Below are 26,070 nucleotides of genomic sequence, written 5' to 3' on the forward strand. Positions count from 1 at the left end.
TGCCATGATTAACAAACACGAACTCATAAAGAATTTAACAGACCAAGGAAAACGGAAGAATGCTGACCAAAATCATTCTTGCACAACTTCCTCCGTGTTCGTTTCTGAACCACAACTCGTTGATTCTTCACACCTCTGTGGAGACGTTGGGTTTATTTTAGGTTGCTGATATTTCAGGTATGACATGTGAAGACATGGTTACATATTCACAAAAACAAGATCATCCATTTCAGCTCTGATTAGCTAGAAATCATTCTTGGGTGTTATTTTGTCTCTAGCAGATTATATGGGTTTGCTTCGCCAGCTGATAGATGAGGTATGTGCCTGGCAGAATGGAGAAATGCACCCATGTAACCTCCATTTCCTAACCAGTAATCATCTGCAGCCTGCCTTTCAATCCAGGGCTTATCACTGTTGGGAGGCAAAAAGAACTACGAGCTTAATGTATTTTCAGAAGTCGAGAAAAAAGCCCATATCCACATTGACAGACAATGTGACAAGCCACGAGGATATTACACATTTTCAGAAAATGTAAAGATATAATAGCATCTATTGCATTTTTTCTCCTAGGATGTACTTTCTAAGTATTTCAAGTAAAAAGAAATCGACAAAATAATTGCATTAGAAACATGGAAAGTCATCCTTCCCCAGTTGCTCTAAGAAAAACCATTTATTCATACTAAATGACTTGCTGGTTGTTTTTTGTTGCAGCGTTAAATTACATTTTTCTATGCTGTGTACTGTTTACCCTAAGCTCTCTCTGTAAGCATTGCATGTTGATAAGGATTAGTTATGAGCCTGGGATTGTGGAGGAACAAACCAAAATGATTATTAGCCATGTTGATCAACCTGCATCTCATAGCTGCATGGAAAATGATGTACAAAATAGTCCTTGCAAAACTGTCTTCATTATAGAATAAGATAAATTGTTAAAGATGTTCTTCAGTATTTTCTCGATTAACACCCAAATTTATTGTTGTTAATTTCTAATTACTTACAGTATTCCTCTTAACCTTTTTCTCTCTAAGGAGATTATTTCATTTGGCTCAGGAGGCTGGCAGTGCAGAGATTTTAACACCAATAATCTGGATTCCTTCTTGTTCTCAGGCTGTTACTGAAGCCTTCATTATGATTGGTGGTAATTGCCAAAAAAAAAAAAAAAAAAAAGCAGATCATTAACTTCCTTCCCCTGACAAGTCTGGCAAAGTCATCCCTTTAATTCTTTTTGAATTTTTAATCATCATACTTCTTGGAATCTTTAGTGACATCTCTGTATCTTTAATGTATTGTTTGCCCTAAGCTGCTTAAGTGATTGCTTAGCAAAGCAATAGGGAGCGTACGAATAAACTCCAGTAACCTCGGCTCTCAAACTTTCATGATTCGTCCGTCGCTGTGGTGAATATCTGCCTGATATCTGAAACGGAAGCTTGGTTAGATTCTCTAAATATAAATGAACCTCTTACACATTCAAAGTTCACATGGTCACAACACCGAGATATTTAACCTCAACTAATAATAATAATAATAATAATTATAAGCTTTATTTATATAGCGCTTTTCAAAACAGGGTTACAAAGTGCTGTACAGATTCAAAGAGAAGTGTAAGGAAAACAACATTAAACAACATTAAAAGAAGTAAAAAGTAAATAAATTAAAAATGGTGAAGGTCTGTAGTCTGTTTTCTTACAGAGATCAGGTTTCTAGCAGCTTTCATACAAACTGTTTCTTCTCTAAACTCTTGGACTATCCAGGCCACAACCTGATTTAGTGTAATGTAGTTAAATTCGTGATTTCATGTTAACAATTAATTTATGATTGGCCCCCGGAGCTGTTCTGGTCTAAATACTTGTGAGCTGGAGCAGAAACTTGAACTTTAGTAACCTCAGACAGGCGCCGCTGTGAGGTTACTCCGGGACGATCCTCTTCTGCTGCCTGTCTTTTGTGTGTGTGTGTGTGTGCCCGCGCATACATGCAAGCGCTTGTATTACTCACCTAGTCACCCAAGTTAACATGGGCAGTAGCCCACTAGGGAAATGACACATTTGCTCAGTCGCACAAGCAAATACCCCCTCGTACAGACCTACATACAAAAGTTTGGCAAGCAAACACAGACAAAAAAAATACTTAAGAAGACAGTAGTTTGTGTGTGTGTGTGTTCAAGCATTTGACACCAAAACAGGAGGAAAAAAAATGGAGGTTGAGGTTGTTGTCAGTCACTGCTTTGTTTGTTTTTGCAGCGACTGTAGCCTCCGGCGATGAAATGATGAAGACTCTTTCACACAGTACATATGTAACACACACATGCACAGACCTTTTTAACGCATAAATGCACACTGACAGCCACAGCAGAAAACCACCTACACAAAGACCCAGATATGCACACAGACCCACACAACGTGCACACACACACACACACACACACTCATAGAAATTATCACACCCAGTACTTTGTGCATGAAAGAACAGGAAAGCATGTGACAGTTTGATGTGGCTGCAGGCTCAGCTGCAAAATAACCACGAACAGAACGATCTCTGGGAGCGCGTCTGTGATCTGAGACACAACAGCTTTTTTCGGTTTCACCTTTTCTTTGCTAGAAAACTGTGGAATTTTTTGGCCAAAATACAGTCAGAATAAGAATTAGGTGCTTTAAACTCGACAGCAATTGATTTTAAGTTACACGGGTGACAAAGAACAACCGACCACGCATAACCTGTCAGGACCTTCTGTGTGTTTGTGCTTCATCTCACCAGCATGCGTTCGTACGCGTGCGTTGTTTGTCTCAGTAACAGTTGTCAGTATAATAGCGCTCTACTTGTGGAGCCTGCGGAGGTTTGCCTATTAAGAGAACGACCGATAGTAACCTCTCTTTGTTCTCATGCCGTCCGCCGCTTTCAGCACGCGCTTCCTCCTCCTGCTTCGCTGCAACCTTGTTTGCATTCTTTTTCTCTGTCTCTGCCACTCTTTTTTTTTTGTCATCTATCTGTGATCACCGTAGATTTTCACTCTATTCTATCAGAAAAACCATCATGTGACTTCCTCAGACATCCTTCACACTTAATACCTAAGGTTATTTTAAGCTCAGGTACCCTCCCCTTCATCCCACTTAGGAAGCAAACCCTCGCCTCTGCTTCCACCTTTGCTTTTTTTTACTTGCACCAAACAACCTAAACCCCTCCTCCCAGTTGCTCCCTGTCACGGGTTGATGACATAATTGCATGTGTGGTTGACCAGTTTGGAGAGACTAACGGGGAACTTGTGGCGACTTGTTTCTTGACCGATAATAACCTCTGTGCGAACCAGAATGAACTTCCTCCATCCTGATGTAACAATGCATATGACTGTTGACACAGTGGCACAATGTGCCCAGTTTCTCTGGAGACAAAATAAGACATTGTTCTGTAGCTGAGAATGTAACTTTACAGTTTATTCTGGTGTCTGGCAAATGTTTAATTTCAAGTTAAATGTCACGAAAATGATATAAATGAAAGGTCCGTTTCATCTTAAGTTGGTAGACATTACAAAGAAACTCTAAACAGCAGAAAAACTGACATTATTTTCATAATTTTATCCTCAAATAAGCAGACTTTTTGCAGTAGCATCGTTTCTAACAGTACCAAACTATAACGGGGCTGATAATTGTAACCAAGGAGCAAATTACATGTTATAAGCTATCTGACCTCTCCTCTAGATAGAAATTCAAAACTTCCCCCCATCCCCTCAACACACACACACACACACACACACACATGACAGAGGGTGAATGATAGGACTGGGAACAGCAGTTAAATTTATCTTAGTCACGCAGACGGCTAAGTGCTAAGTGTCTCCACCCCACAGTGCAACACTCAACTTCCATGTCTAGAATACCACTCATAGTGCAGGTGATAACCTTTAATATCTTCAAAACTACAGCGTCAGACACACACACAGACCCACACAGTGTTCGTATAAGCTGCTTCCGCTGTGACGAATGATAACCTTTCAAATGTGGATGTAGACATTTCATTTTGGCTCTAACATTAACATTTAAGATTCCCTGAGGTGCGAGACACGTACAGAGAAAGTTTTAACACAGATGTGGCGACAGATATGACTTACAGTGCATTAATCAACCTCATGAGCAGTACAGAGAGGCCTCGTTCTGTTGCTGGAGGCTGATAGCGTTAAGGACAAATTTCACAGATGTGGATCTATAAAATTACCAGACTGAAATCATTTGTTTCTGTATTTTGGCTAAGCTTTTACACATTTTTGTGTGCATGCGTACATGTCTGGAAATTGTGTCTGAACACATTTGTATCCCCCCCTAGCTTCCAGCCTCCCATCAGTCATCATTATGCTAACATTTCGGTGCCTGTGTCTCCCCTACAGCTTGCCAATATGAATAGTTGGAAGGATATGCGAAAGGAGATCCTGTATCTAACTGCGAATGCCACGGGGTCTCCAAACCAGATGTACCAGGCCGTGTCACGCATCGTCTGTGGACACCCTGAAGGAGGCGGCCTCAAAATCAAATCTCTGAACTGGTATGAAGACAACAACTACAAGGCCTTGTTTGGAAATCATGGCAATGATAGTGACAGTGAGCCTCTCTCCACTTACGACAACTCTTCCAGTAAGTGTCCACCTACCGACGACAACTTTGTTTGATTTTAATCAGATCCGAGTCATTCATCCACTTGCAAGATTCAATCATCAAAATATCTCTTTTTTTATATTCTAGCTCCCTATTGTAACAACATGATGAGGAGCCTGGAGTCCAGCCCTATTTCCAGGATGATCTGGCGAGCTCTGAAGCCTCTTCTCATGGGGAAGATCCTTTACACCCCAGATACTCCTGCAACACAGAGGATCATCCACGAGGTACAAGAGGCTCCACACGTCCAAAAAGTACCCATCAGAGTCATGTAGGAAGAAATCAAATGGGACTGAGCAACTGTGTGTTTTCCAGATGAATAAGACCTTCCAGGAGCTGGGTGTGCTGAGAGATATCGGAGGGATGTGGGAGGAGATGAGGCCCAAAGTGTGGAGCTTCATGGAGAACAGCGAGGAAATGGATTTGGTCAGGGTGAGTGGGTGCACTGACATGAACACCGTGTCCTGTTTGCATAATAGATTTGCACGAGGGCATCTTTTAGGTATTTTTTAGGGTGTTAAAAGTACATGATGCTATAAATAAAGAGGACAAAGGTCACCGTGTTATGTCTTCTACAGCAAACATGAGAGAGACACAAAAGCAGAAAGATGACGACGGCTTTAGGTTCACTAAAAAACTTGATTAAAACGAATCAGAGAGGAATCGTCAGTGCTTTAGATAAAAATGTGAATCTGGCAGCCATTTGAAAACAACATGCAAAGCAAGACCTGGACGCCTTTAAGGCACCAAAGTGTTGGTTTTCTTTCACAGAGGTCGACTTGCTCTGGGTAATGGTAATGGGTATGGATTTACAGATTCTCTACTGGAATCAGCATTTATTGCCGTGCTCTCAAGACAAATGCCTCAATCAGAAGACATGTATTTCTTAACATGGCTGTTCACGGCTAGTAATGTGTTTTTGCCACCACTTCCCCTTTTTTCTGTGTAAATTGCATAAGCACCAGCTCCACCTAGTGGTAAAACATAATGCTGTGAAATTGCTGAGAGTCCTGGACCTCTCAATAGCCTGTATCTGCATTTTGAAGTGAATGATCAATCTCTGTCAGTGGTAAGGTGTCCTTAAATGCTGTTTGGGGGGGATTTCTGGTTTATTTTGGTAGCTTTAAACATTTAAATTTAAGCTCTGTTCAGTTGTATTTTCGACTTGATTGCGTAAATGGATTTCCATTTGAAGATCTGGACGGCTGTCACTTTCATTTTTGCTTGTGACTGTCATGAAATTCGTTAATCTGTGTGGAAACAGGAAAATAGTCAGACATAACAGAGATAACGAATTCAAGATGACTCTTAAATAAGGGTCTCGGAAATTAAATGACGAAAAAAAATAGGTCACACAGAGATGTACACAAACACGCACACAAACCACAGCACTATGAAAGGTCACTAAACCAAACAGGCTTAAAGGCACACAGTGGTTATTCAACAGTTTTGTTTTCCACTGTTGCTTGACATAGTTTTAAGAAAAGGTTAAAAAGCATTTTTTAAGAAAGAAATGAACTCTAAATGAACTCTGAGTTATTTTGTTTATCTGCATCCTCTCTGTTTTCAGTTTTATTTTATCTTAACAGGCATCGATTAATTGATTCTCTGTAAATCTTTGTTTTGCAGACTCTGCTCCAGAATAATGCCAGCGCTGCATTCCTCAACACCCAGCTCAGTGGGACCGAGTGGCGCGTGTCAGATGTTGCAAAATTCCTGTCAAAGGTTTCAGAGGACCAGAGACCTGCCGGATCCGCCTACACCTGGAGAGAAGCCTTCAACGAGACCGACCAGGCCATACAGACGATTTCACGCTTCATGGAGGTTAGTGTGTTAGTGAACGACGTAGGATGCATCAGCAGAATCACAACGCAAACACATTTATAAAGATCACTGCTAATAATTACCTTCCAGGAAAAACCTTTCAGTGTATAAAATGGCAAACTCATTTTGAGGTCCGCTGGGTAGGAATGTAGAGCATGTTATGTTGTTTTTATATGACTCATTCATTCTCCGTATTCAGGAGTGTGAAATTATATTACTGGGAATTCATGTTCTCAAGGACATTGCCAATAAACCCACATCCATACGGGTGTTAAGTTGTGTCTGTAAAATAGCTGTTACCCTCTTTCTAAAGACAAGCTGCTGTAAAAAAAAACAAGTGGGAAAATGGGTTAAATGCCAGTTGCCCTTTGAAATCATTGAATTACAGAATCTTCCTGTATCTTCCATCGCTTATTAATGCGTTTGAACTACTTTTAGATCCGGGCATGGCTATTAAAAGCTCTCAAATCAAATGTTCTTTCCTCTTACTTCCTTCATTAAATCAAATCATGGCCATGATAAGTGTGTCACAGCCTCTTGTTTACTTGGTCAGTAGGCCAGAGCAGAGCCCTGGCAATAATCAGCTGCCCCTCCTGCCAAATGTTAATCAATTTTATGCCATTGTGTATTGTTGTTTTATTTGTCTGTGTCAGGGAATTTCAGTTGTCTATAAAATGAGCGTCACGGTTCAGGCAGAAGTATGATCTAATCGTCTCGAGATGTACTTCTGATATATGTTAATGGTCAGACAGTCTAAATAAATGATGTTGTTTTCCATTGCGCAGACTGATGACACAGACCGTTGACGATAAACTGATGATCTTGTAACTGTAACAGTGACCTCAGCCTCACTTTAATCTCCTCTTCCATCTTACCGCTGTGGAGAATGTAATGAAACGGACATATCATTAAAAAAGAGGGACTGTTAAACCATGAATTGATGCTCATTAGATGTGAAATTCCTTTGACTAATGTTTAGCAACACTGCAAACACACCAACTGACCTACTGACTCTGTTACATTCTCTAAGAGGATCATATAAGGAGAGCAAACTGATTTTTCTCACACGGAAAACTATGTCAAGGCCTTAGACAGCCATTAAAGTCTGTCATGCCTGTAGTATTAACAGTGCTTATGCTGTATTTCTCGTCATGCTTTCTCAACTCGCTGGTTATCGCTGCCTTGGTGTGAGAGGATGAGGTTAGGGTCCGCTTACGTCAGCTAAAATATGCCAGAGGTTAATCTGCAGGAGGTCTCGACAAAACTGTGGTGTGCTTACTCAGTGTCTACCCAAGGCGCATGACTTTGTGCAAGAAGGTATAAAGTTCATAGCTGTCCACTTCTGAATTATAATAACTCGGCGAAACCTTGTGATTGTTTGAGCACAAATTGTGCAACGGTGGATTAGTGAAATACGACAGCTTCAAAATAAACAGTCACGCTATTAACATTAGGATTTTAAATAGCCCTTGTTGAGAAGGACTTATATTAGAATAAGTAAGCTGTTTAATGATTTTACTCGTGTGGGAGTAAATCACGTTTCTGTAAAAACTTTTCCTTCTCAATGTACATTTTGAACCGGGTGACACTTTGTTTTCAGACGCCATTTACATCCCACAATGCAAAAGCACCTAATTTTCTCATCAAAATCTAATGAAAACTGCCTCTTCCTTTAGTGTGTGAACCTGGACAAGCTCGAGCCTGTAGCTAATGAGGAACGACTGGTCAACAAATCCATGGGTCTCCTGGATAACCAGAAATTCTGGGCTGGAATCGTGTTTCCAGACATCAGCCACTCCAGCAGCGCAGACCTGCCACCAAATGTCAACTACAAAATACGCATGGACATTGATAATGTGGAGAGGACGAACAAGATTAAAGATGGGTAAGTGGTTGTTTGTCACACATACTTTGCTGATTTTCCAACTATGTCGATATGCCTTTACTGATTTTTATCTCGTTTTGCAGCTATTGGGACCCTGGTCCCAGAGCAGACCCTTTTGAGGACCTTCGGTATATCTGGGGTGGATTTTCCTACCTGCAGGATGTCATCGAACAAGGAATCATCAGGGCAATCACTGGCACCAAAGAGAAGACGGGGATCTACATTCAGCAGATGCCCTACCCCTGTTATGTTGATGATATGTAAGCGAATGCTGTAGCAAAAATATATATATAAATCTTTTGTTTTGGAGGGTTTGTGCCTAACTTCTAACACCCTTTTTCACAGTTTCCTGCGAGTGATGAGTCGGTCAATGCCTCTCTTCATGACTTTGGCGTGGATGTACTCCGTAGCCATCATCATCAAGGGCGTGGTGTACGAGAAGGAGGCGCGACTCAAGGAGACTATGAGGATCATGGGACTGAACAACGGCATCCTGTGGCTGAGCTGGTTCATCAGCAGCTTAATCCCGCTGCTCATCAGCGCAGGCTTGTTGGTGATGCTATTAAAGGTTGGTGTTGTCACTGACACGCACATGCACGTGTGCATCCTGTTTGTCATTATGCAGGAATGTCTAGACAACAAGTAAATATGCTAATCACTGATGTGGTTATACTGAGCATTTAACTTATTATTGACTCTGTTTTTTTCCATGATGTCTAGAAACTCAATTAAATGGTGGAAAACAAGTGATATCATTCTGTTTTTGTTTCTCTCTCTGTTTTTTTTTTTTTGTCTGACAACTTTCTCAGATGGGAAACCTGCTGCCTTACAGTGACTCAGGCGTTGTGTTTCTATTCCTGGGATCCTTCGGCGTAGTGACCATCATGCAGTGTTTTCTCATCAGCACCCTGTTTTCTCGTGCCAACCTGGCGGCCGCCTGTGGTGGCATCATATACTTCACTCTCTACCTGCCCTATGTGCTGTGTGTTGCCTGGCAAGACTACGTGGGCTTTGGAGCCAAAGTTGTAGTGGTGTGTAGAGAAACTTTACTAATACATATGTGATTTCATACATGAATACTCAGTGTGTTCTCTTTTCTATCCACTTAACTCTTGATCCTCCATTCCTCTCTCAGAGTCTACTGTCTCCTGTGGCTTTTGGGTTTGGATGTGAGTACTTTGCCCTGTTTGAGGAACAAGGGGTGGGAATCCAGTGGTCAAACTTGCTCGCCAGCCCTCTAGAGGAGGACAGCTACAACCTGACCACTTCGATCTGCCTCATGCTGTTCGACGCTGTGCTGTACGGAGTAATGACCTGGTACATTGAAGCTGTGTTCCCTGGTGAGTACCACAAAAAGTTTCTGATGTACAGAAAGGCACATGAACATTATGAGTTATTGACAAGCAATTACTTCTATTCCAGGTCAGTATGGGATCCCCAGGCCTTGGTATTTCCCTTTCACCAGGACGTACTGGTGTGGAGAGAAAGAAAACAGGAACATCTCCACCCCCCTGTCAAAGAAGGGCAACGCTGATGGTACTAGTCATGATCATTGTTAGAATTCTGATATGAAATATGACAAAAAATTTGCCAAACGATCAAAGTAAAGATATCTTTTGCGTTACATAGCTTATGTAATTGCTAAAATTCTATCCCTGTATTTATCTTATCCTCAGCTGTCTGTATCGAGGAAGAGCCAGGCCACATTGACCCAGGTGTTTACATCGAGAATCTGGTGAAGGTCTACAGCCACGGAAACAAGCTGGCTGTGGACGGACTGTCCCTGAGATTCTACGAAGGACAGATCACCTCCTTCCTCGGCCACAACGGAGCTGGCAAGACCACGACTATGTAAGATAGCACACACATTATCTACAGCACTGTTATGTTTGACTGAGCTGAGAAACCACTTGAAGGATTTTAAAGTCCACGCAGCTAAAATGGTGACCGTTGTGCTCCTGCCTGGATTTTGATAGGTCGATCCTGACAGGCTTGTTCCCACCCACCTCTGGAACCGCCTACATCCTCGGCAAGGACATCCGCACTGAACTCAGCACCATCCGGCAGAACCTGGGCGTCTGCCCCCAACACAACGTGCTTTTCAGCATGTACGTCTACAACATCTTGGACTGAATTTTAATGTGCACTTTCAGCCCTCTTGTGTTTTGCTAACTGAGTGATTTGCTGTAATGCAGGTTGACGGTGGAGGAGCACATCTGGTTCTACGCCCGCCTGAAGGGGCTGCCAGAGGAGAAGGTGAAGTCTGAAATGGAACAAATTGTGAATGATGTCGGGCTGCCTCACAAACGACAGTCTCGCACAAGCACCCTGTCCGGTCAGTTTTTCAATTTTGTTTTACCTTTCACTTATTTCAAAATTAATATTAGATAATTCGATTTTGACATATAGATCTCACATACAGATTTGGATTTTGAGACTATCTTGCTGATTTTTTTCTTGGTATTGCCTTTTCAGGTGGGATGCAGAGGAAGCTGTCGGTGGCCTTGGCTTTTGTTGGGGGCTCAAAGGTTGTGATTCTGGATGAACCCACTGCTGGTGTCGATCCCTACGCTCGCCGAGGCATCTGGGACCTGCTGCTCAAATACAGACAAGGTAAGTAAAGCTAATTTTAGCTTCTTAGTCCTGCATTTCTTATTTATTCATTACAGTGTTGATTCATTCATCTTTTTTGTGGTTGTATATTTAAAATTAAGTTAAAGGTAATGCAAGTTCATTTGTTTGTCCTTCTGTCAGGCCGCACCATCATCCTGTCCACTCATCACATGGACGAGGCTGACATCCTGGGTGACCGAATTGCCATCATCTCTCACGGCAAACTGTGCTGTGTGGGCTCCTCCCTTTTCCTGAAAACCCAGCTGGGAACAGGCTACTACCTGACCCTGGTCAAGAGAGATTATGACTTGACACTGCAGTCCTGCAGGAATTCTGCCAGCACAGTCTCCTACAGCAAGAAAACTGAGAAGGTAAGAGAGGTGCAACCCGGAATATTATACAAGTGTTTTACTGAGAAAAAAGAGAGATAAAATAAAGAAGCTGTCCTGCTGTCTTGGCAAGAAAACAACATTATCATGTTTCATTCTCTAACATTGTTCTCAAAAGATGTAAAATGCGAAACATTTTTCCTTGTGATGGATGATGTATTGAAAGCTTTTCTTTTTTTCTGAGCTGTTTACCCTCTATGTGTTTTGTTCAGGAGGACAGTGTGTCGGAGAGCAGCTCAGATGCTGGCCTTGGCAGCGAACCAGAGAGTGAAACCACCACTATTGGTAAGAAGTGACAATAACCTGGCTGCCTTTCTTATAAAATGAAACCCACTTTATCAGTCTAAGCGGAGTCAGACTGTTTCGTAATCTCTGCAGAAATGTAAAATTAGCCTTGTGAGGCTTAAAAGATAATTATGTTAACTGTTCCCTCCTTCCAACCTCTCACGCTATCTGCTCGTTTTTTTTCCTCCTACAGATGTCTCCCTCATCTCCAATGTGATTTTCAAACACGTCCCAGAGGCTCGCCTGGTGGAGGATCTCGGCCACGAACTCACCTACGTCCTGCCCTACCAGTCTGCTAAAGACGGAGCCTTTGTGGAGCTCTTCCACGAGCTGGATGACCGACTCACTGACCTGGCAATATCAAGTTATGGAATATCTGATACCACCCTGGAGGAGGTAAGCAGGACTGAAGAGCCGCCTGACCTTTTATGTCTGATGTATTTAGACTTTTCTTAGCAAATGTGGTCATAGTAAAATGAAACCGATGTACGAATTATGTTACATTATTTATATGCGTCTGTACATAGTAACCATCTGTTTTTAGGTTAATCAGTGTTTTGATCCTGTGTCTTCTTATGATGCAGATTTTCTTGAAAGTGGCAGAGGACAGTGGAGTGGATTCTGTCGAGCTTTCAGGTGAGATTTATGACGTATTTTCATTCACAGCATTTGCACGTGTAACATTTTGTATGTGAACAGCAGACACGAAACTCAAATAGTTTAAATTAACACTCTTTCTCTATGGGTTTAGATGGAGTCGTACCAACCAGAACTCGTCGTCGTCATGCGTTTGGAGACCACCAGAGCTGCCTGAAGCCCTTCACTGAGGATGACTTTGACTTCAATGACTCTGAAGGTGACCCAGGTAGAGATGCAATGTCCAGCAAGTAGTACAATGATAGAAACAGCCTCGCTCCTGTCAGTCACAGACTCTTTTACTCTGTGTTTGGACCATAAACTGTAAGACAAAAAAACAAGTCTGTGTTACAAATCATAAAAATCTGATAACTGGCATAAAGCTGTTGCGTTATGCCAGTTAAATTGCAGTTGCATGCATTCAGGTATTACTAATAGTTTCTTAGTACTATTACATAATTAGGACACACACTTACGTACAGTGCTGTCTGTGTCCAGAATCCCGTGAAACCGATTGGCTCAGTGGAACAGATGGCAAAGGTTCATATCAGGTCAAAGGCTGGAGTCTGAAGAGACAGCAGTTTGTTGCACTTCTCTGGAAACGATTCCTGTACGCTCGGCGCTCCAGGAAAGGCTTCTTTGCTCAGGTACGGTGATCAGGTTAATTTGCACAGACTGTAAACATAGTGGTAGCGCCATTGTATTAATCATACAGAATCTTTCAAACAATCTTGCAAAGAAGTAATAAGTCTTGAGGTGTGTATGTATTTATGTATGTTATTAATAATGAACTGTCACGATGGTGTTTTTCAGATTGTTCTTCCGGCCGTGTTTGTGTGCATTGCGCTGGTGTTCAGTCTGATTGTTCCTCCATTTGGAAAGTACCCCAGTCTGGCCCTGGATCCCAGCATGTATGGCGAACAGTTTACCTTTATCAGGTGAGATATCTGTCTGTCTGGAAAAATAGGACTTTCCCCTTCATCTCCAATGTTTGTACAAAAAAAAGGATTTTTCCACTTCAGTACAGCTAACAGTCTGTCAAATCAGTTTTTAACTTTCAGTTCACCTCGATCAAACCGCTCTTTTACTGTTGAGCTACAAAAGGAGGAAAAAAAGTGCTGTTTCTATCTAAAGTCTGCAACTCATTAAAAATGTAAAAGATTACCTAACTGTGCTAAGAATTCTATGCAGCCTCACTCTACGCAATGCACACGTGCTGACATGTGCACTGAACACAGCTGTTCGGGGAGTTTAGTAAAAGTGCTTTCAAATAACTGGTTTGAAAAGAGTGGTTGTATCATAAATTAATGATGACGCTGTAGTAAATGTCAGTGGCTTTGTGCATCCTAATTTTAATTCTAACTCATTGTTTAACAGTCTAAACAGCCAATATGTGTTTCTAAAGGTAATGTATTCTCTTGTTTCTCCGTAGCAATGACATACCTGACGACCCTCACAACAACAAACTGCTGGGAGCTCTGACAGATAATCCAGGCTTTGGGACACGCTGCATGGAAGGAGAACCCATACCGTGAGTTCTGAGATAAAAAACAAACTATATAAAATATGTAGCTCTACACTAGATATTACATTTAGTCACAGTTTTATAATAACATATATTGTTGTCTGTGCACATTCATAAAATGAGGATTTAGAGTTTAATATATATACTCTTCTTTCTCTGTGTGCTTTAGGGATACTCCCTGTACTGCACTTCAGGACAAGTGGTCGGTCCCTCAGGTTTCTCAAAGTGTAAAGGACATGTTTGACAACGGCAACTGGAGCATGGAGAACCCCTCTCCCCTGTGTGAGTGCAGCTGCGGAGGGCGCAAGAGGATGCTGCCCGAGTGTCCGGCCGGAGCTGGAGGACTTCCGCCGCCACAGGTGAGTGAACAGAAACGGAAGCTAAACCCAATTTAAAAGTGAATGTACTAAAGTTATCAGCTACACAAATAAACACAAGTTAATGAACTCTTTTGTCTGTTGTTGTGTCCAGATGAAGATCAGTGAAAAAGACACTCTGCAGAATCTGACTGGCAGAAATGTGTCCGACTATCTGGTGAAAACCTACGCTCAGATCATCGGCAAGAGGTAACGCTCATGTGAAACTTTAATATCCTTTACCTTGCTTTGATATTTGTCATTTGATGTCTTCCCCCCCTAATGGGAACGTTAAGAATTGAATCATTATTTTTCTCTCTTGCAGCCTGAAGAACAAGATTTGGGTCAATGAGTTCAGGTACATTATCAGACTTAATGCGTGTGTAGTCTATATCTATAATATCAATTTGAGTGCTTCTGTGCCGCGTCCTTCGCTGATGTTAAAATGACTGTACTCTGTAACAGATACGGTGGATTCTCGCTGGGCGCCAGGAGTTCTCAGATTCTTGCCCATAAAGATGAAATTGATGATGCCATTGCTCAGCTGAGGAGACGCTTCCGTCTTGACAGAGTAAGATCCCGTTACGTTGTTATGGTACATAAGACAATAAACTGGTCCACAGCAGCCTTTTACACGAGGAAATATCATAAACTGCTTACTCTGGCTGAAGTTAGTCAAAGTAAAAAGACACATACAGGGCCTTTATATAGGTGCTTTGTATATAAATACAGCTATAGTGAACTGAGACTTGATGTGTTATCGCAGGTCTGAACAGTGTCAGTTTACCGATCTGCTAAAGACGCCTCCCTCACTCTCCCACTCCTTCTCTCTCTGTCTCTCTCCTTCTCTTTCTACTTCGCCCGTCCTCCAGGGAACTGCAGCAGATCGTTTCTTTCGCAGTCTCTCCAGTTTTATCCAAGGATTGGACACCAAGAATAACGTCAAGGTTAGCGCACACACACACACAGCCTCTGGTTACACAACAGCACGTGGCTCTGTAGGTTACCGTCAGGTCTCGCTGGACTGTTTCTTCAACAAAGCCCCTGTTCAGTCTACAATATGCTTTACTTGCTAGATATATATCGTGTGATTTGATGTGAATGATCCGTTGATTCATTGATCTCTACATTGTCGCACAAGTTTTTCTTCTTAATTACCGTGCCGTATATTTATCTTTATTTGTCTTTATTCAGTTTGCTGTTCAGCAGAACCTAGAAATAAGCCTCAGTCCGAACACAAGAACAATTAAAAATGCATGAGAATGTCGTGACTTAAGTGCTTCTGAAATGCTACTTTGAATTCAGGAAAGGAAAATAAGTGCTAAAGAGGGAGTCAGGGCAGACAGAAAACATACAGTGGGAATACATTTAGATGTGGTATCTCACATTTACATAAACTTTGCATTCTTACAGACTGATTTTCAAGCTCCTAGTTTACTTTCAGGCTGCTCCCTTTGTCCTCTGATGTTCCAGAGTTTAATCTCTCACATCTCTTCGTTCCAGATCTGGTTTAACAACAAGGGCTGGCACAGCATCGGCTCCTTCCTCAACGTGATGAACAACGGCATCCTGCGGGCGAGTCTGCCAGCTGGAAAAGACCCCACAAAGTTTGGCATCACCGCCTACAATCATCCGCTCAACCTCACCAAGGAGCAGCTGTCACAGGTCGCATTGTGAGTATTAAAGTGAATATGGGGGTACATTCAGAAGTTTTAATACATCTTTGATGTGTTCTTACACACACGCTTCTTCTCATTGTTGTCTTTTCTGTCCTCTCTCTTTCCCAGGATGACGACGTCAGTGGACGTACTGGTGTCCATTTGCGTGATCTTCGCCATGTCCTTCGTCCCTGCCAGTTTCGTGGTCTTCCTCATCCAAGAGAGGGTGAACAAGGCCAAACACATGCAGTTCATCAGCGGAGTGCAACCCTTCCTCTACTGGCTGGCTAACTTTGTCTGGGATATGGTAAGAACTTTCAGTTTTTGACATAATTGGCTCCACTACTAAAAAAAGTCAACGTATCCAAGACTGTAATCTTGATGCAGGTAATCAAACTTACAGAAACCTTTCTTCTCCCTCTCTTGCAGTGTAACTACATCGTTCCGGCCACATTGGTGATCATCATCTTTGTGTGTTTCCAACAAGACGCCTACGTCTCCTCCACCAATCTGCCTGTGTTGGCCCTGCTGCTGCTGCTCTACGGGTAAATTGGACAATCACTCAAATTTGTTTTGCTCTTCGGGCCTTAATTTTTAAATTTTCTGTAACCTGGTTATATCTAATTATACACTTATATCTTTCTCCAGATGGTCGATCACCCCTCTGATGTACCCGGCCTCGTTCTTCTTTAAGATCCCCAGCACAGCCTACGTGGTTCTAACCAGCGTCAACATCCTGATCGGAATCAATGGCAGCGTGTCCACATTTGTCCTTGAGCTGTTTGGAAGCAACGTATGTAATTACTAGCAGCCGCACATTGATTGATGAACTGAAAATTGTTCAAAATAGATCTTTGTTAGCAATAAACGCTCAAACCCACATGACTTAATATCGACTTCGTTCCTCTTTCAGGAAATCGGTGGCATCAATGACGTCCTGAAGAATGTGTTCCTCATCTTCCCTCACTTCTGCTTGGGCAGAGGATTGATTGACATGGTGAAGAACCAGGCGATGGCTGATGCTTTGGAGAGATTTGGTAAGAACAGCAGTTATCACTTCCCATCAAAGTTTTGTTCTTCACCTTGACGGCATTGGCAAAAATGCTAAAATGTCTGCTCTGTTGCAGGTGAAAACCGATTCCGCTCTCCTCTGGCCTGGGACATGGTGGGAAAGAATCTGTTTGCAATGGCCATAGAGGGTGTTGTCTTCTTTTGCATCACCGTCCTCATTCAGTATCGCTTCTGCATCAAGGCCAGGTGGGTGATGCTGTCTTTTGGTTAGATGCACATTGTGTGTAACAGTCTAAAAATGAATTTAAAGTCCTTCTCCTCATATCACAACACTCTTGACTAAGATATACCTCAGAACTTAATGCGACCTCTCCTCGCTGTGACCCTCCAGGTCGTCCACCAGTCATCTGAAACCGATTGGAGAGGAAGACGAGGACGTGGCCAGAGAGCGACAGAGGATCCTGAGCGGTGGAGGACAGTCAGACATCCTGGAGCTCAGGCAGCTCACTAAGATTTACAAGCGGAAACAGAAGCCGGCAGTGGACCGGCTGTGTGTTGGCATCCCTCCCGGAGAGGTACGGTTGTCTTCTACCTGTTACACCTGCCACAACATGTGAATTAAAACAGAGGGCTGTGATTGTTGTTTGAATTGTTTAACTTACAAGATGAGCAAGTTGGTTTTTCAGTTAAAAGTTACTGCTGTGTTTAATGAATATGTGAGGTTTACGAAATTATATTCTCTATTTCATACAGTGTTTTGGTTTGCTGGGAGTTAACGGGGCAGGAAAAACCAGCACCTTCAAAATGCTGACAGGAGACTCTGTGGTCACCAGTGGGGAGGCCTACCTGGCCGGCAAAAGGTGAGAGACCATGTCCATGTACTGTATAGTCACTCTTATCTATGTAATGCGCAATGGAAATGACAGTTTAATTTCTAATTTATGTGAAAAAATATATATTTGTTGCTTTCTATGAAGCATATAAACTCATTTTTGTGTTTTCTGTCACTCCAGCGTTACGACAGAAATAGATGAGGTGCATCAGAACATGGGCTACTGCCCTCAGTTTGACGCTATCAACGACCTGCTGACTGGCAGAGAGCACCTGGAGTTCTACGCTATCCTGAGAGGAGTGCCCGAGAAAGAAGTCTGTGAGGTAAGCACCAAACAAATATATGAACACACACTAACGCATTGGTCTTTTATCTGTAAACTAGACTTGTAATTCCATCGTTGCAGTCTTGTTTTTCTGATTTTCTGTTTTATTTAGACAATATATCAGATGATGCTCGATACCAGTACTCTATTATTCTTCAGCCATTTTGTCAACAGATGGTTGACGCTCATGTAAACTCTTTCTCGTCCACTAGGTGGCAGAATGGGGCATCCGGAAACTGGGTTTGGTCAAATATGTGGACAAGTCAGCAGGCAGCTACAGCGGAGGGAACATGAGGAAACTGTCCACTGCCATTGCTCTCATAGGAGGACCTCCTGTTGTGTTCCTGGTCAGTGGGGAAAAACTATTTCATAAAGCATTGCAGAATGTTCACGTTTCTAAAGACAGTAAATGTGTGTTTGCTAGTACTCCATAGCAGCAGCTGAGTGTCTCTTGTTGCCTGTTTACAGGATGAACCAACAACAGGGATGGACCCGAAGGCACGTCGTGCCCTCTGGAACGCCATCCTGAGCATCATCAAAGAGGGACGATCTGTAGTCCTGACCTCCCACAGGTTAGACTGACAGGCATCTTATTGACTTTATGCAGTCGACAGAACAAGCTAGTTATATTAGTTACACAAGGCGTTGTCACTTCCTGTTCCATTTCTTTGTTCATATGAACCTGAATAACCCTTTCCTGCTTCTTTTACAGCATGGAGGAGTGTGAAGCGCTCTGCACCAGGATGGCCATCATGGTCAACGGCAGGTTCCGCTGCCTGGGCAGTGTGCAGCATCTCAAAAACAGGTAGGCACACACAACACAACAGTACACAACACAGTGGTTCACACAGACTTGAACTTTTGAAATGATGAATCTAATTATAATTGTAGTGTTGACTAATTTTCTCAGTTTTATGCACAGCAATATAAACAGTAATCAACACCTGACTTTTGGTTGCTCTTGTAGCTATACATCAATGAAATATATTGTTTTGTGTTCTTGCCAGATTTGGTGATGGCTACACCATCATCCTGCGGGTGGCGGGGCCGGTCCCAGACCTCCGGCCGGTGATGGAGTTCATTGAGCGGGAGCTTCCAGGGAGCACGCTGAAGGAGAAACACCGCAACATGCTGCAGTACCAGCTCCCCTCGTCCCTCACCTCCCTCGCCCGCATCTTCTCCCTGCTCTCGAAGAACAAGGAGGCACTCAGCATAGAGGACTACTCCGTCTCTCAGACCACTTTAGACCAAGTAAGCAAGCGCGCCCGAAGACCATGACAAGGTTGCGACTTCGATTAAATCAAAATCTAATGTGGGTTTTTTTTTTTCTCCTCTTCTTTCTCCCGCAGGTGTTTGTAAATTTCGCCAAGGACCAAAGTGACGAGGACCATTTGAAAGATGTCCATCTGAACAAGCGGGACGCTATTGTAGTGGACATTTCCCAGCTAAACTCTTTCCTCATGGACAACAAGACCAGGGAGAGCTGTGTCTGATTCCTCAACATACCATCAGTGGGAGTTGCTTTGCTTCACCCATCCTCCCTCCCCTCCCTCAGCCTAAAAACACGGACCATTAACCTGCAGGGGGAGGGGGGGAGACGGACTATGTTCATTTTTTTTATTTCTACTTTTTAGTCTTTTTTAATTGTTATCATTTCTCAGTGGACCTGCACTTCAGCGCACAGCCTCTTGAAAAGGCAGAGACTGCAGGTATCGTGACAGACACTGAAACAATGAAAACTCAATGCAAATCAATGCAAGAAATACATATAAATATATTTAAGATGAGAAGATATTTGTGTGAGGGTTGGAGACTGGTGCTTCTCCTTCACAAGGTGGTTAGATAGAAAGAAAAGACTAGAACACTTGAAGTGACGGCAGGATTTAAAGCCTGTGTTAGACTGGAAAGCATGTAGCCTGGCTACTCACTCAACGGACAAGACGTAGGGGATGTTAGAACGACATCTCTAGCTTTTAATCCCCTTTCCTCAAAGTAGTTCACGTAGTCAGGGAGACAGTGTATTTGTTACATTGCCTTGAGAAATCATGACAGTGTAAAGCAAAAAAAAAAAAGAAATTCGGATCATTCACTGCCAGTTGTAAAAAGATGGACTGACTGCTTTTGTATTCAGGGTCAAACCTCTCGATTTCTCTTCGTTACCAAGCGCAGTTGTTTTATAATGCAAATGATGGTAAAAAAGAAAAAAAAAACGCATTTACAATCCAGTTTCAGTCACAAATGTGCAATCATCAACAATAATTTTTACTAATTAGATTTTTAAAGCTAATTTAATTCTTCTAGACAAAACATAACCTCTATAGAGTTTTTTTTCTTTTCGTTGTTTGGATAACGATTAAGACTGCTAACCAAGTCGTCTTTTCTATGTTATTCTCGGTGTCCTTGACCTTGTCCAGCACAGTGCCTATACTGGTGGAGAGAGAAATTTGAGCACTCCATTAAAAACAACAATGTATGTAGGCTGCCAAGGAATGTATACGACCGATACCAACATTGCATCAAAGCACAAAAAGAGCCTTTTTGTGAAGAAACCTGACTGTATCGTTTTTAAATCGTGTCCTTTTATTGTCGAAAAGAAAAGAAAAGAAAAAAAAAAATCTCGTGGTTCCTTGGTGTCTGTACAAGATGCGCGGTCTGCTATACTGGCTTGTTTTTTTTTTTACCCAACCTGCCCTCGTGAAATGGAACGGAAGGCTTATCAGAAAGGACACAAGGTGGCTACGGTGTTACTGAAGACTGGTTTTTGAAAGTGACCTGGAAATATATACTGCATGCTTTCCACTGGGCCACACATCTGGACTATCAACGCTTCTATGTGTGTACCAAAGCATGCCGCCAGATCTGAAGGAACGGAGAGGCCAAAAAAAATCTGCTTCGTCGTTGTTGGATTACCGGCACAATGTGTGGAGTCCCGAATTATGTTGTGAAAAAAAAAATGGATGAAAATGTGATTTTTTTTTTTTTGGCAGTGAGATGAAGCAGATGGAAATGCTTTTCTAAATGCCCGCGTGAGGGCACAATGGGAGCGTTTTTAGAACTGAGCCAGTACCGATGTGGATATTATGTACAGTAGCAATTTTGTGATGTCGAGTCAAAAAAAAAAAAAAACATGTTACCAGTGGAGTGAACAAACAGTATCTGTGCCAAATGGAGCTGAACATGTATCTTTGATCAACCAGCATATTGTCGAGGAGGGAAGTGTTTTGTAAAGTTTTGCTTCGATTTTTGTTTTAAGTTCTTTATCCATCAGCTCAACCACAGAAATCCTCCTCTTCGCATTGTCAGCAGCTCGAAACAAAAAAAAAGGCACGTGTGAAATTTGTGCTCTCTCTCGTTCCAATTAGACTGCAAGGTCTTTCTATCCTCCAGTGCTGTTGCCAAATTCTAATCTCTCTGTTCGTTCACGTACTGCCACGCTGAAGTTGAATGTGCTGTCGGTAACTTCAAATTTAGAGGTGAGGTTGAGATATTTCACGGGATTGTTTCTCAGAATAAGCCAGGCTGAACACGAGGACCGTGTCAATTAGAATTGTGCTTGTAATGCTTTATATTCCAAAATCATCCAGGATTTCAATTCATGACAGATTGTCATTACAGGTGCTCTGTGTCATACAAAATCTTGGAAGGGGTTTCCTTTATCTCGGGGATCTTGCTCTTCAGACTTGCACCAACACTGAGAGTCTGATCCTTGTCCCACCAAACCCCTCTTTTAAAATAATTGAGCACTTTATAGGCTTCGTTGCCCGTTCTTTTAACTGTGTAGTAATAGAGATTTGGTTATGGAAAATGTAAAAAACAAATCTCGGCACTGGAACACAGACACGATTCAGACGAAATGAAGCTACACCACTGCGTTAAAAGATTTGTGTGAAACTTGAAACTGAGAACGAAGGCTTACATGTGGTTGAGGAGTGAGTAGTTAAAGAGAGAAATGCAGGACAGTACAAAGGTGGGGATTCTTCTCTTCTCGTGCTCAATATTATTATTTGTTTACATTTTTAGGTATTACAGCTGTTTGAGTCTGTTACCCATTGTGTATAGTTACTCTTTACATTAATAAAAATTCATACATTTTGAAAAAACTCCTGATGTGATTCTTTTTTTCTTTATTGTATCCTATTTACGTACAGTTGAATCCTGAAGTTACACTGTTTTGAAAGACACATAACCTTTTTTTTTTCTCACTATCTGACATTAATTGTGACTAAACTTTTCCTGTTTTTGGTCACTTAGGATTACCAAAATTATTTCTATTTGCAAAATGCGAGAAAAATGGGAGAGAATTTTTTACAGAAATTTTTATTGCTTTCTTTAAAGTCAGAAGTTTACATACATTTCCTCCAGTGGTCTATTTGAAGACCCATTTGTGCCCAAGCTTTAACTTACTGGCTGATGTCTTGAAATGTTGCTTCAATATTTCTACATAATGTTCTTTCCTCATGATGCAATCTATTTTGTGAAATGCACCAGTCCCTCCTGCAGCAAAACACCCTCACGGCATGGTGCTGCCACCCCTGTGCTTCACCGTAGGGATGGTGTTCTCAGGCTTGCAAGCTGCCCCCTTTTTCCTCCAAATGTAACGATTGTCACTGTGGCCAAGCAGTTCGGATTTTATTTCAGCAGACCACAGGACATGACTCCAAAAATAAAGATCTTTATCCCTGTGTGCATTTGCGAACTGTAATCTGGCCTTTTTATGCTGCTTTTAGGAGAAATGTCTGCTTCATCTCTGAGTAGCCTTTCAGTCCATGTTGGTACAGGACTGGTTTCACTGTGGATAATGACTTTTAGGTCTTTTGCTTTTGTTCTGGGGTTGACGCGCACATTTCACACAAAAACACGTTCATCTCTGGGACACCGAACCCATCTCCTTTCCGAGTAGTGTGTACAAATGTTTGAACAGGTGACCGTGGAACCTTCAGGCATCTGGAAATTGTGCCCAAAAATGAACCAGACTTGTGGAGGTCCACAATTCTCCTCCTGATACCTTTAGATGTTGTCACACGAGGAAGCGGTGTGTTTGAAGTGAGCCTTAAAATACATCCACAGGTGTGTCTCCAATTAACTCAAATGTTGTCAGTTAACCTATCAAAAGCTTCTAAAGCCATCACATCATCATCTGGGCTTTCCCAAATAGTTTGATAGTATAGTAGTCTTAGTGGATGTAAACTTCTGACTTTGAAGAAAGTAATGTAAAAAAAAAAAGAAAAAAAGAATTCTCTAAAAATAATCTTTCTCTCATTATTCTGGCATTTAGCAAATAGAAATAATTTTGGTAATCCTACCTGACCCAAAACAAGAAAAGTTTAGTCTGATTTAATGTCAGACAGTGAGAGAAAAAATAAAATTAATGTCTTTTTATACAGTGTATGTAAACTTCTGGTTTCAACTGTATAAAGCTAATGTGAGCTTGTCACGTGAATGACAGCGTGTAGCTACTCATTGAGCAAAGATGTGTTTACTGTATGTCTGGGTGTGTGATAATGTGAGCTGATGACGAACGGTTTCTAGACTTTGCATGTGTTCATGCGTCAGAGTTCACCTGCTGTGTTCCCACGCACATACATGCACACACACACACACGTGTAATGAAACTGCTGGTAAAAAGAGCAGCTCACTTGCTGGTAGCTGACATTCAAAGTTACTCATCCACCAACAACATGACTGGGAGAGTTATTTTTCTGGGACTTCTGCTCTTCTGTGTGGCTGCAGGTAATAAAGAAGAAAAAAAGCACTTTTCTTGGGAAACAATGTACTTTTTAGAAGCATTTTACTTTAAGGTTTGATATAGATTTAGATCTAGATGTGGAGCAAATCATGTTTAGAAGGTATTGATCTGCTGTAAATGTTCTGAAACACTGTGTTAAAGGGGAGTCAGTGCAACTTCTTTGACAGCGGTCTGCAAAACAGCTCTACGAAGTATAATCTGATTTTATGATACACTTAACCTATTTCAATCATTTATGGCAGCGTTACATCAGGTATTATATAATAGGCTCTCATGTGCTCTAGTTATGTATTTTTGTAGACAAAAATTAAACATTTTTAGTTGTATCACAGGTAGTTTGATAAAATTTTGTCCTACCAGAAGACATTCATGTAGTTTGTTTGTTAGTTTTATTAGCTTTAAACTGATCCATTTCCCCGTATGATCCCTGATGATCATGTATTTACATGTGAGCTGGACTTTACCCATTTATGACTAGTCTGCTTGTTTTAAAGGTGCAGAGGAGAGGTCTCCACATGAGAGAAGGGTGACTTTTATCTTTTTATTTTCTTTTATATTCTTGTATGGGAAGGTGTTTTGTGCATTGTTGTGTGGATGTGTAGAGTCAAAATAACTCATTTAAAACGTACTCAAAGATTAGTATAGAATATGAGCATACTGGATTGTAACTGTGATTTTCCCGGCAGCCTTCTTGTCTCGACATGGCGGACATCGTGGCGTGCCCTATGAACCTGGCTCCTGTGTGTGGCAATGATGGAAACACATATCCCAATGAGTGTACTCTGTGCGTCCAGAGTCGGTGCGTACACACAGCTGCTCCACGCTCACCATGTTCACACACAAGTTCAACACAACCCAAGCCGGCTGTATGGAGGGTAAAATGCCGGAGCTGCCCTCTGGTGGTGAAAGAATTTAGAGAGACTGGCTTGTAGCAGCTCATTCAAGAGAGACGTTGCAATTTAGTCTTTCAGGAATTATTTCATTTTTGCAATAGCTTCTTTAAGTAGTTACAAAAACAAACCACTTTACAGATTCTTTAATTAATTCTAATGATGGATGGTTTTGTTAGTGTGTAACTCTTGCTGAAATCTGAAGAAACAGATCTTTGCCTCTCTTTCTGTGTCTCTCTCTCTCTTTGTTCTTTTTTGTTAAACCTGTAACACCCAGTTAGCTTTTGACACAAATGACCTTTGATAATTTTTTATCTCCAGCCCTGTCACACCCCCAACACATTCAGAGATAATGACTTAATACGAGGTCTGACTTCCCAGAAAACCCTTTGGACTGACCTCATTATCGTCACCCTGTTTACAAGTCGATAATGGAAAGTTAACCTAATTGTCAGCTGTCAGAATGAATCGCAGACATGTCATGCTGTTGTTGTTCTTCACAGAAAAATCAAGATGGACATTTACATTGTGAAGGAGGAGAGCTGCTGACCTGCTGGTGAAGTCACCGCCAAGGGGCCCAGCGAGGATCTGATTATCAAAGCAAAAATTATCTTTGGAATGACGACTGGATTCCAAATGTCTTAAATATGCATCATTGCTATGAATAATAAATTCCAATAAACAGCATCCTTGTGATATTTTCTTTTGTTGACCGAGAAATTTTAACAAATCTGATGTGCAGTCTGGATCACAGAGGGCATGAAACAGATAATGTCTTCACTGAAGTCAGTATCGAGGGGGAAAGAAAACAAATAAAAGACAAATTCATTAACTCGGTAACACAATCCGAGTAACGTTCCTCTTTAAAGTGAAGGCGGAGGGTGAATGATCGGTTGGTTATCTCAGTGAGAAAGCCAACTGTGTACACTCTTTATACTGAGTAACACAGCGGTCAATAGTGTGTGTGTGTGTGTGTGAGAGAGAGAGAGACAGGCACATGTGGACAGAGTGTGAACAAAAAAACAGTGACATAAAGTTTTGAATCCTGAGGTCAAAGGTCAAAAGTGAGTCACATGGTTGAAACCAGGAAAAAGGGGAAGTGATATCAAACCACAGTTGCTTCCTTTGTCCATACCGTGGAGCCGAAACAAAGCTCTGTGGACCTCCAAGGTAGCAGCTTATCAAAGATGATAAGAAACCAAGTGGAACATGAGTAAGTACAAACTTCAAACGTTGTGTATCATTGTCACTAGTGGTACAGTGCTTTACTTTGGAACTGTTTGCTGTTATTTTGTCACGGTAATGCTGAAGTTCAGCTTAGGATTCGCAACCTGATGTGTTGTTAAAAGCGAGACAGCAACAATAAACTCAGAGTTTTTAAAGCATCATGAAGTCGTGTTGTTGAATGTTAATGATTTGCAGACACTGATGTCCACTTCTGTTCACTTTTAATGTGTT

The 26,070-nt window shown here is 41.7% G+C and overlaps 3 protein-coding genes across 5 annotated transcripts in view; all 3 read left to right on the forward strand.

Moving 5' to 3' along the window:
- The window catches only part of LOC103366463 (ATP-binding cassette sub-family A member 1-like), a 38,598-nt gene extending 16,522 nt beyond the window's left edge, over positions 1–22,076 (forward strand). For 2 of the 3 annotated variants that reach the window (XM_008294199.1, XM_008294200.1), the window contains exons 9-49: positions 4,373–4,616; positions 4,725–4,864; positions 4,953–5,069; positions 6,267–6,461; positions 8,138–8,346; positions 8,430–8,606; positions 8,692–8,914; positions 9,156–9,377; positions 9,482–9,686; positions 9,769–9,882; positions 10,023–10,197; positions 10,323–10,454; positions 10,542–10,681; positions 10,822–10,959; positions 11,101–11,330; positions 11,561–11,633; positions 11,827–12,029; positions 12,218–12,269; positions 12,385–12,498; positions 12,768–12,916; positions 13,083–13,207; positions 13,702–13,800; positions 13,964–14,153; positions 14,266–14,360; positions 14,476–14,508; positions 14,616–14,721; positions 15,023–15,097; positions 15,654–15,823; positions 15,938–16,115; positions 16,238–16,353; positions 16,457–16,601; positions 16,722–16,845; positions 16,936–17,065; positions 17,211–17,394; positions 17,573–17,679; positions 17,833–17,974; positions 18,189–18,323; positions 18,445–18,548; positions 18,689–18,781; positions 18,984–19,227; positions 19,326–22,076. In XM_008294199.1, coding sequence (XP_008292421.1) covers positions 4,373–4,616; positions 4,725–4,864; positions 4,953–5,069; positions 6,267–6,461; positions 8,138–8,346; positions 8,430–8,606; positions 8,692–8,914; positions 9,156–9,377; positions 9,482–9,686; positions 9,769–9,882; positions 10,023–10,197; positions 10,323–10,454; positions 10,542–10,681; positions 10,822–10,959; positions 11,101–11,330; positions 11,561–11,633; positions 11,827–12,029; positions 12,218–12,269; positions 12,385–12,498; positions 12,768–12,916; positions 13,083–13,207; positions 13,702–13,800; positions 13,964–14,153; positions 14,266–14,360; positions 14,476–14,508; positions 14,616–14,721; positions 15,023–15,097; positions 15,654–15,823; positions 15,938–16,115; positions 16,238–16,353; positions 16,457–16,601; positions 16,722–16,845; positions 16,936–17,065; positions 17,211–17,394; positions 17,573–17,679; positions 17,833–17,974; positions 18,189–18,323; positions 18,445–18,548; positions 18,689–18,781; positions 18,984–19,227; positions 19,326–19,469 — 5,991 coding nt within the window. In that variant the 3' untranslated portion in view covers positions 19,470–22,076. The remainder of the gene's footprint in view (positions 1–4,372; positions 4,617–4,724; positions 4,865–4,952; positions 5,070–6,266; positions 6,462–8,137; positions 8,347–8,429; positions 8,607–8,691; positions 8,915–9,155; positions 9,378–9,481; positions 9,687–9,768; positions 9,883–10,022; positions 10,198–10,322; positions 10,455–10,541; positions 10,682–10,821; positions 10,960–11,100; positions 11,331–11,560; positions 11,634–11,826; positions 12,030–12,217; positions 12,270–12,384; positions 12,499–12,767; positions 12,917–13,082; positions 13,208–13,701; positions 13,801–13,963; positions 14,154–14,265; positions 14,361–14,475; positions 14,509–14,615; positions 14,722–15,022; positions 15,098–15,653; positions 15,824–15,937; positions 16,116–16,237; positions 16,354–16,456; positions 16,602–16,721; positions 16,846–16,935; positions 17,066–17,210; positions 17,395–17,572; positions 17,680–17,832; positions 17,975–18,188; positions 18,324–18,444; positions 18,549–18,688; positions 18,782–18,983; positions 19,228–19,325) is intronic. The other variant, XM_008294201.1, reaches the window with a different exon arrangement.
- Positions 22,077–23,612: 1,536 nt separating this feature from the next.
- Positions 23,613–25,299, forward strand: spink4 (serine peptidase inhibitor, Kazal type 4). Its single transcript, XM_008294202.1, has 4 exons — positions 23,613–23,706; positions 24,217–24,248; positions 24,409–24,521; positions 25,116–25,299. Exons 1-4 carry the CDS (start codon positions 23,655–23,657, stop codon positions 25,159–25,161), a joined length of 243 nt encoding a protein of 80 aa, XP_008292424.1. The 5' UTR covers positions 23,613–23,654; the 3' UTR covers positions 25,162–25,299.
- A 466-nt stretch (positions 25,300–25,765) lies between these two features.
- stra6l (STRA6-like) overlaps positions 25,766–26,070 on the forward strand; it is a 10,365-nt gene continuing 10,060 nt past the window's right edge. The window contains exon 1 of the mRNA XM_008294203.1: positions 25,766–25,825. Coding sequence (XP_008292425.1) covers positions 25,800–25,825 — 26 coding nt within the window. The 5' untranslated portion in view covers positions 25,766–25,799. The remainder of the gene's footprint in view (positions 25,826–26,070) is intronic.

Source organism: Stegastes partitus, unplaced genomic scaffold, assembly GCF_000690725.1.
Source record: "Stegastes partitus isolate 25-593 unplaced genomic scaffold, Stegastes_partitus-1.0.2 Scaffold947, whole genome shotgun sequence".
In the NCBI taxonomy this organism is placed as follows: Eukaryota; Metazoa; Chordata; class Actinopteri; family Pomacentridae; genus Stegastes; species Stegastes partitus.

Coding starts and splice junctions, on each gene's coding strand:
- spink4 (XM_008294202.1), top strand. CDS start 23,655: ATGACTGGGAGAGTTATTTTTCTGGGACTTCTGCTCTTCTGTGTGGCT. Junction 23,707..24,216: donor GCTCTTCTGTGTGGCTGCAG/GTAATAAAGAAG, acceptor CTTGTTTTAAAG/GTGCAGAGGAGAGGTCTCCA. Junction 24,522..25,115: donor ACTCTGTGCGTCCAGAGTCG/GTGCGTACACAC, acceptor TGTTCTTCACAG/AAAAATCAAGATGGACATTT.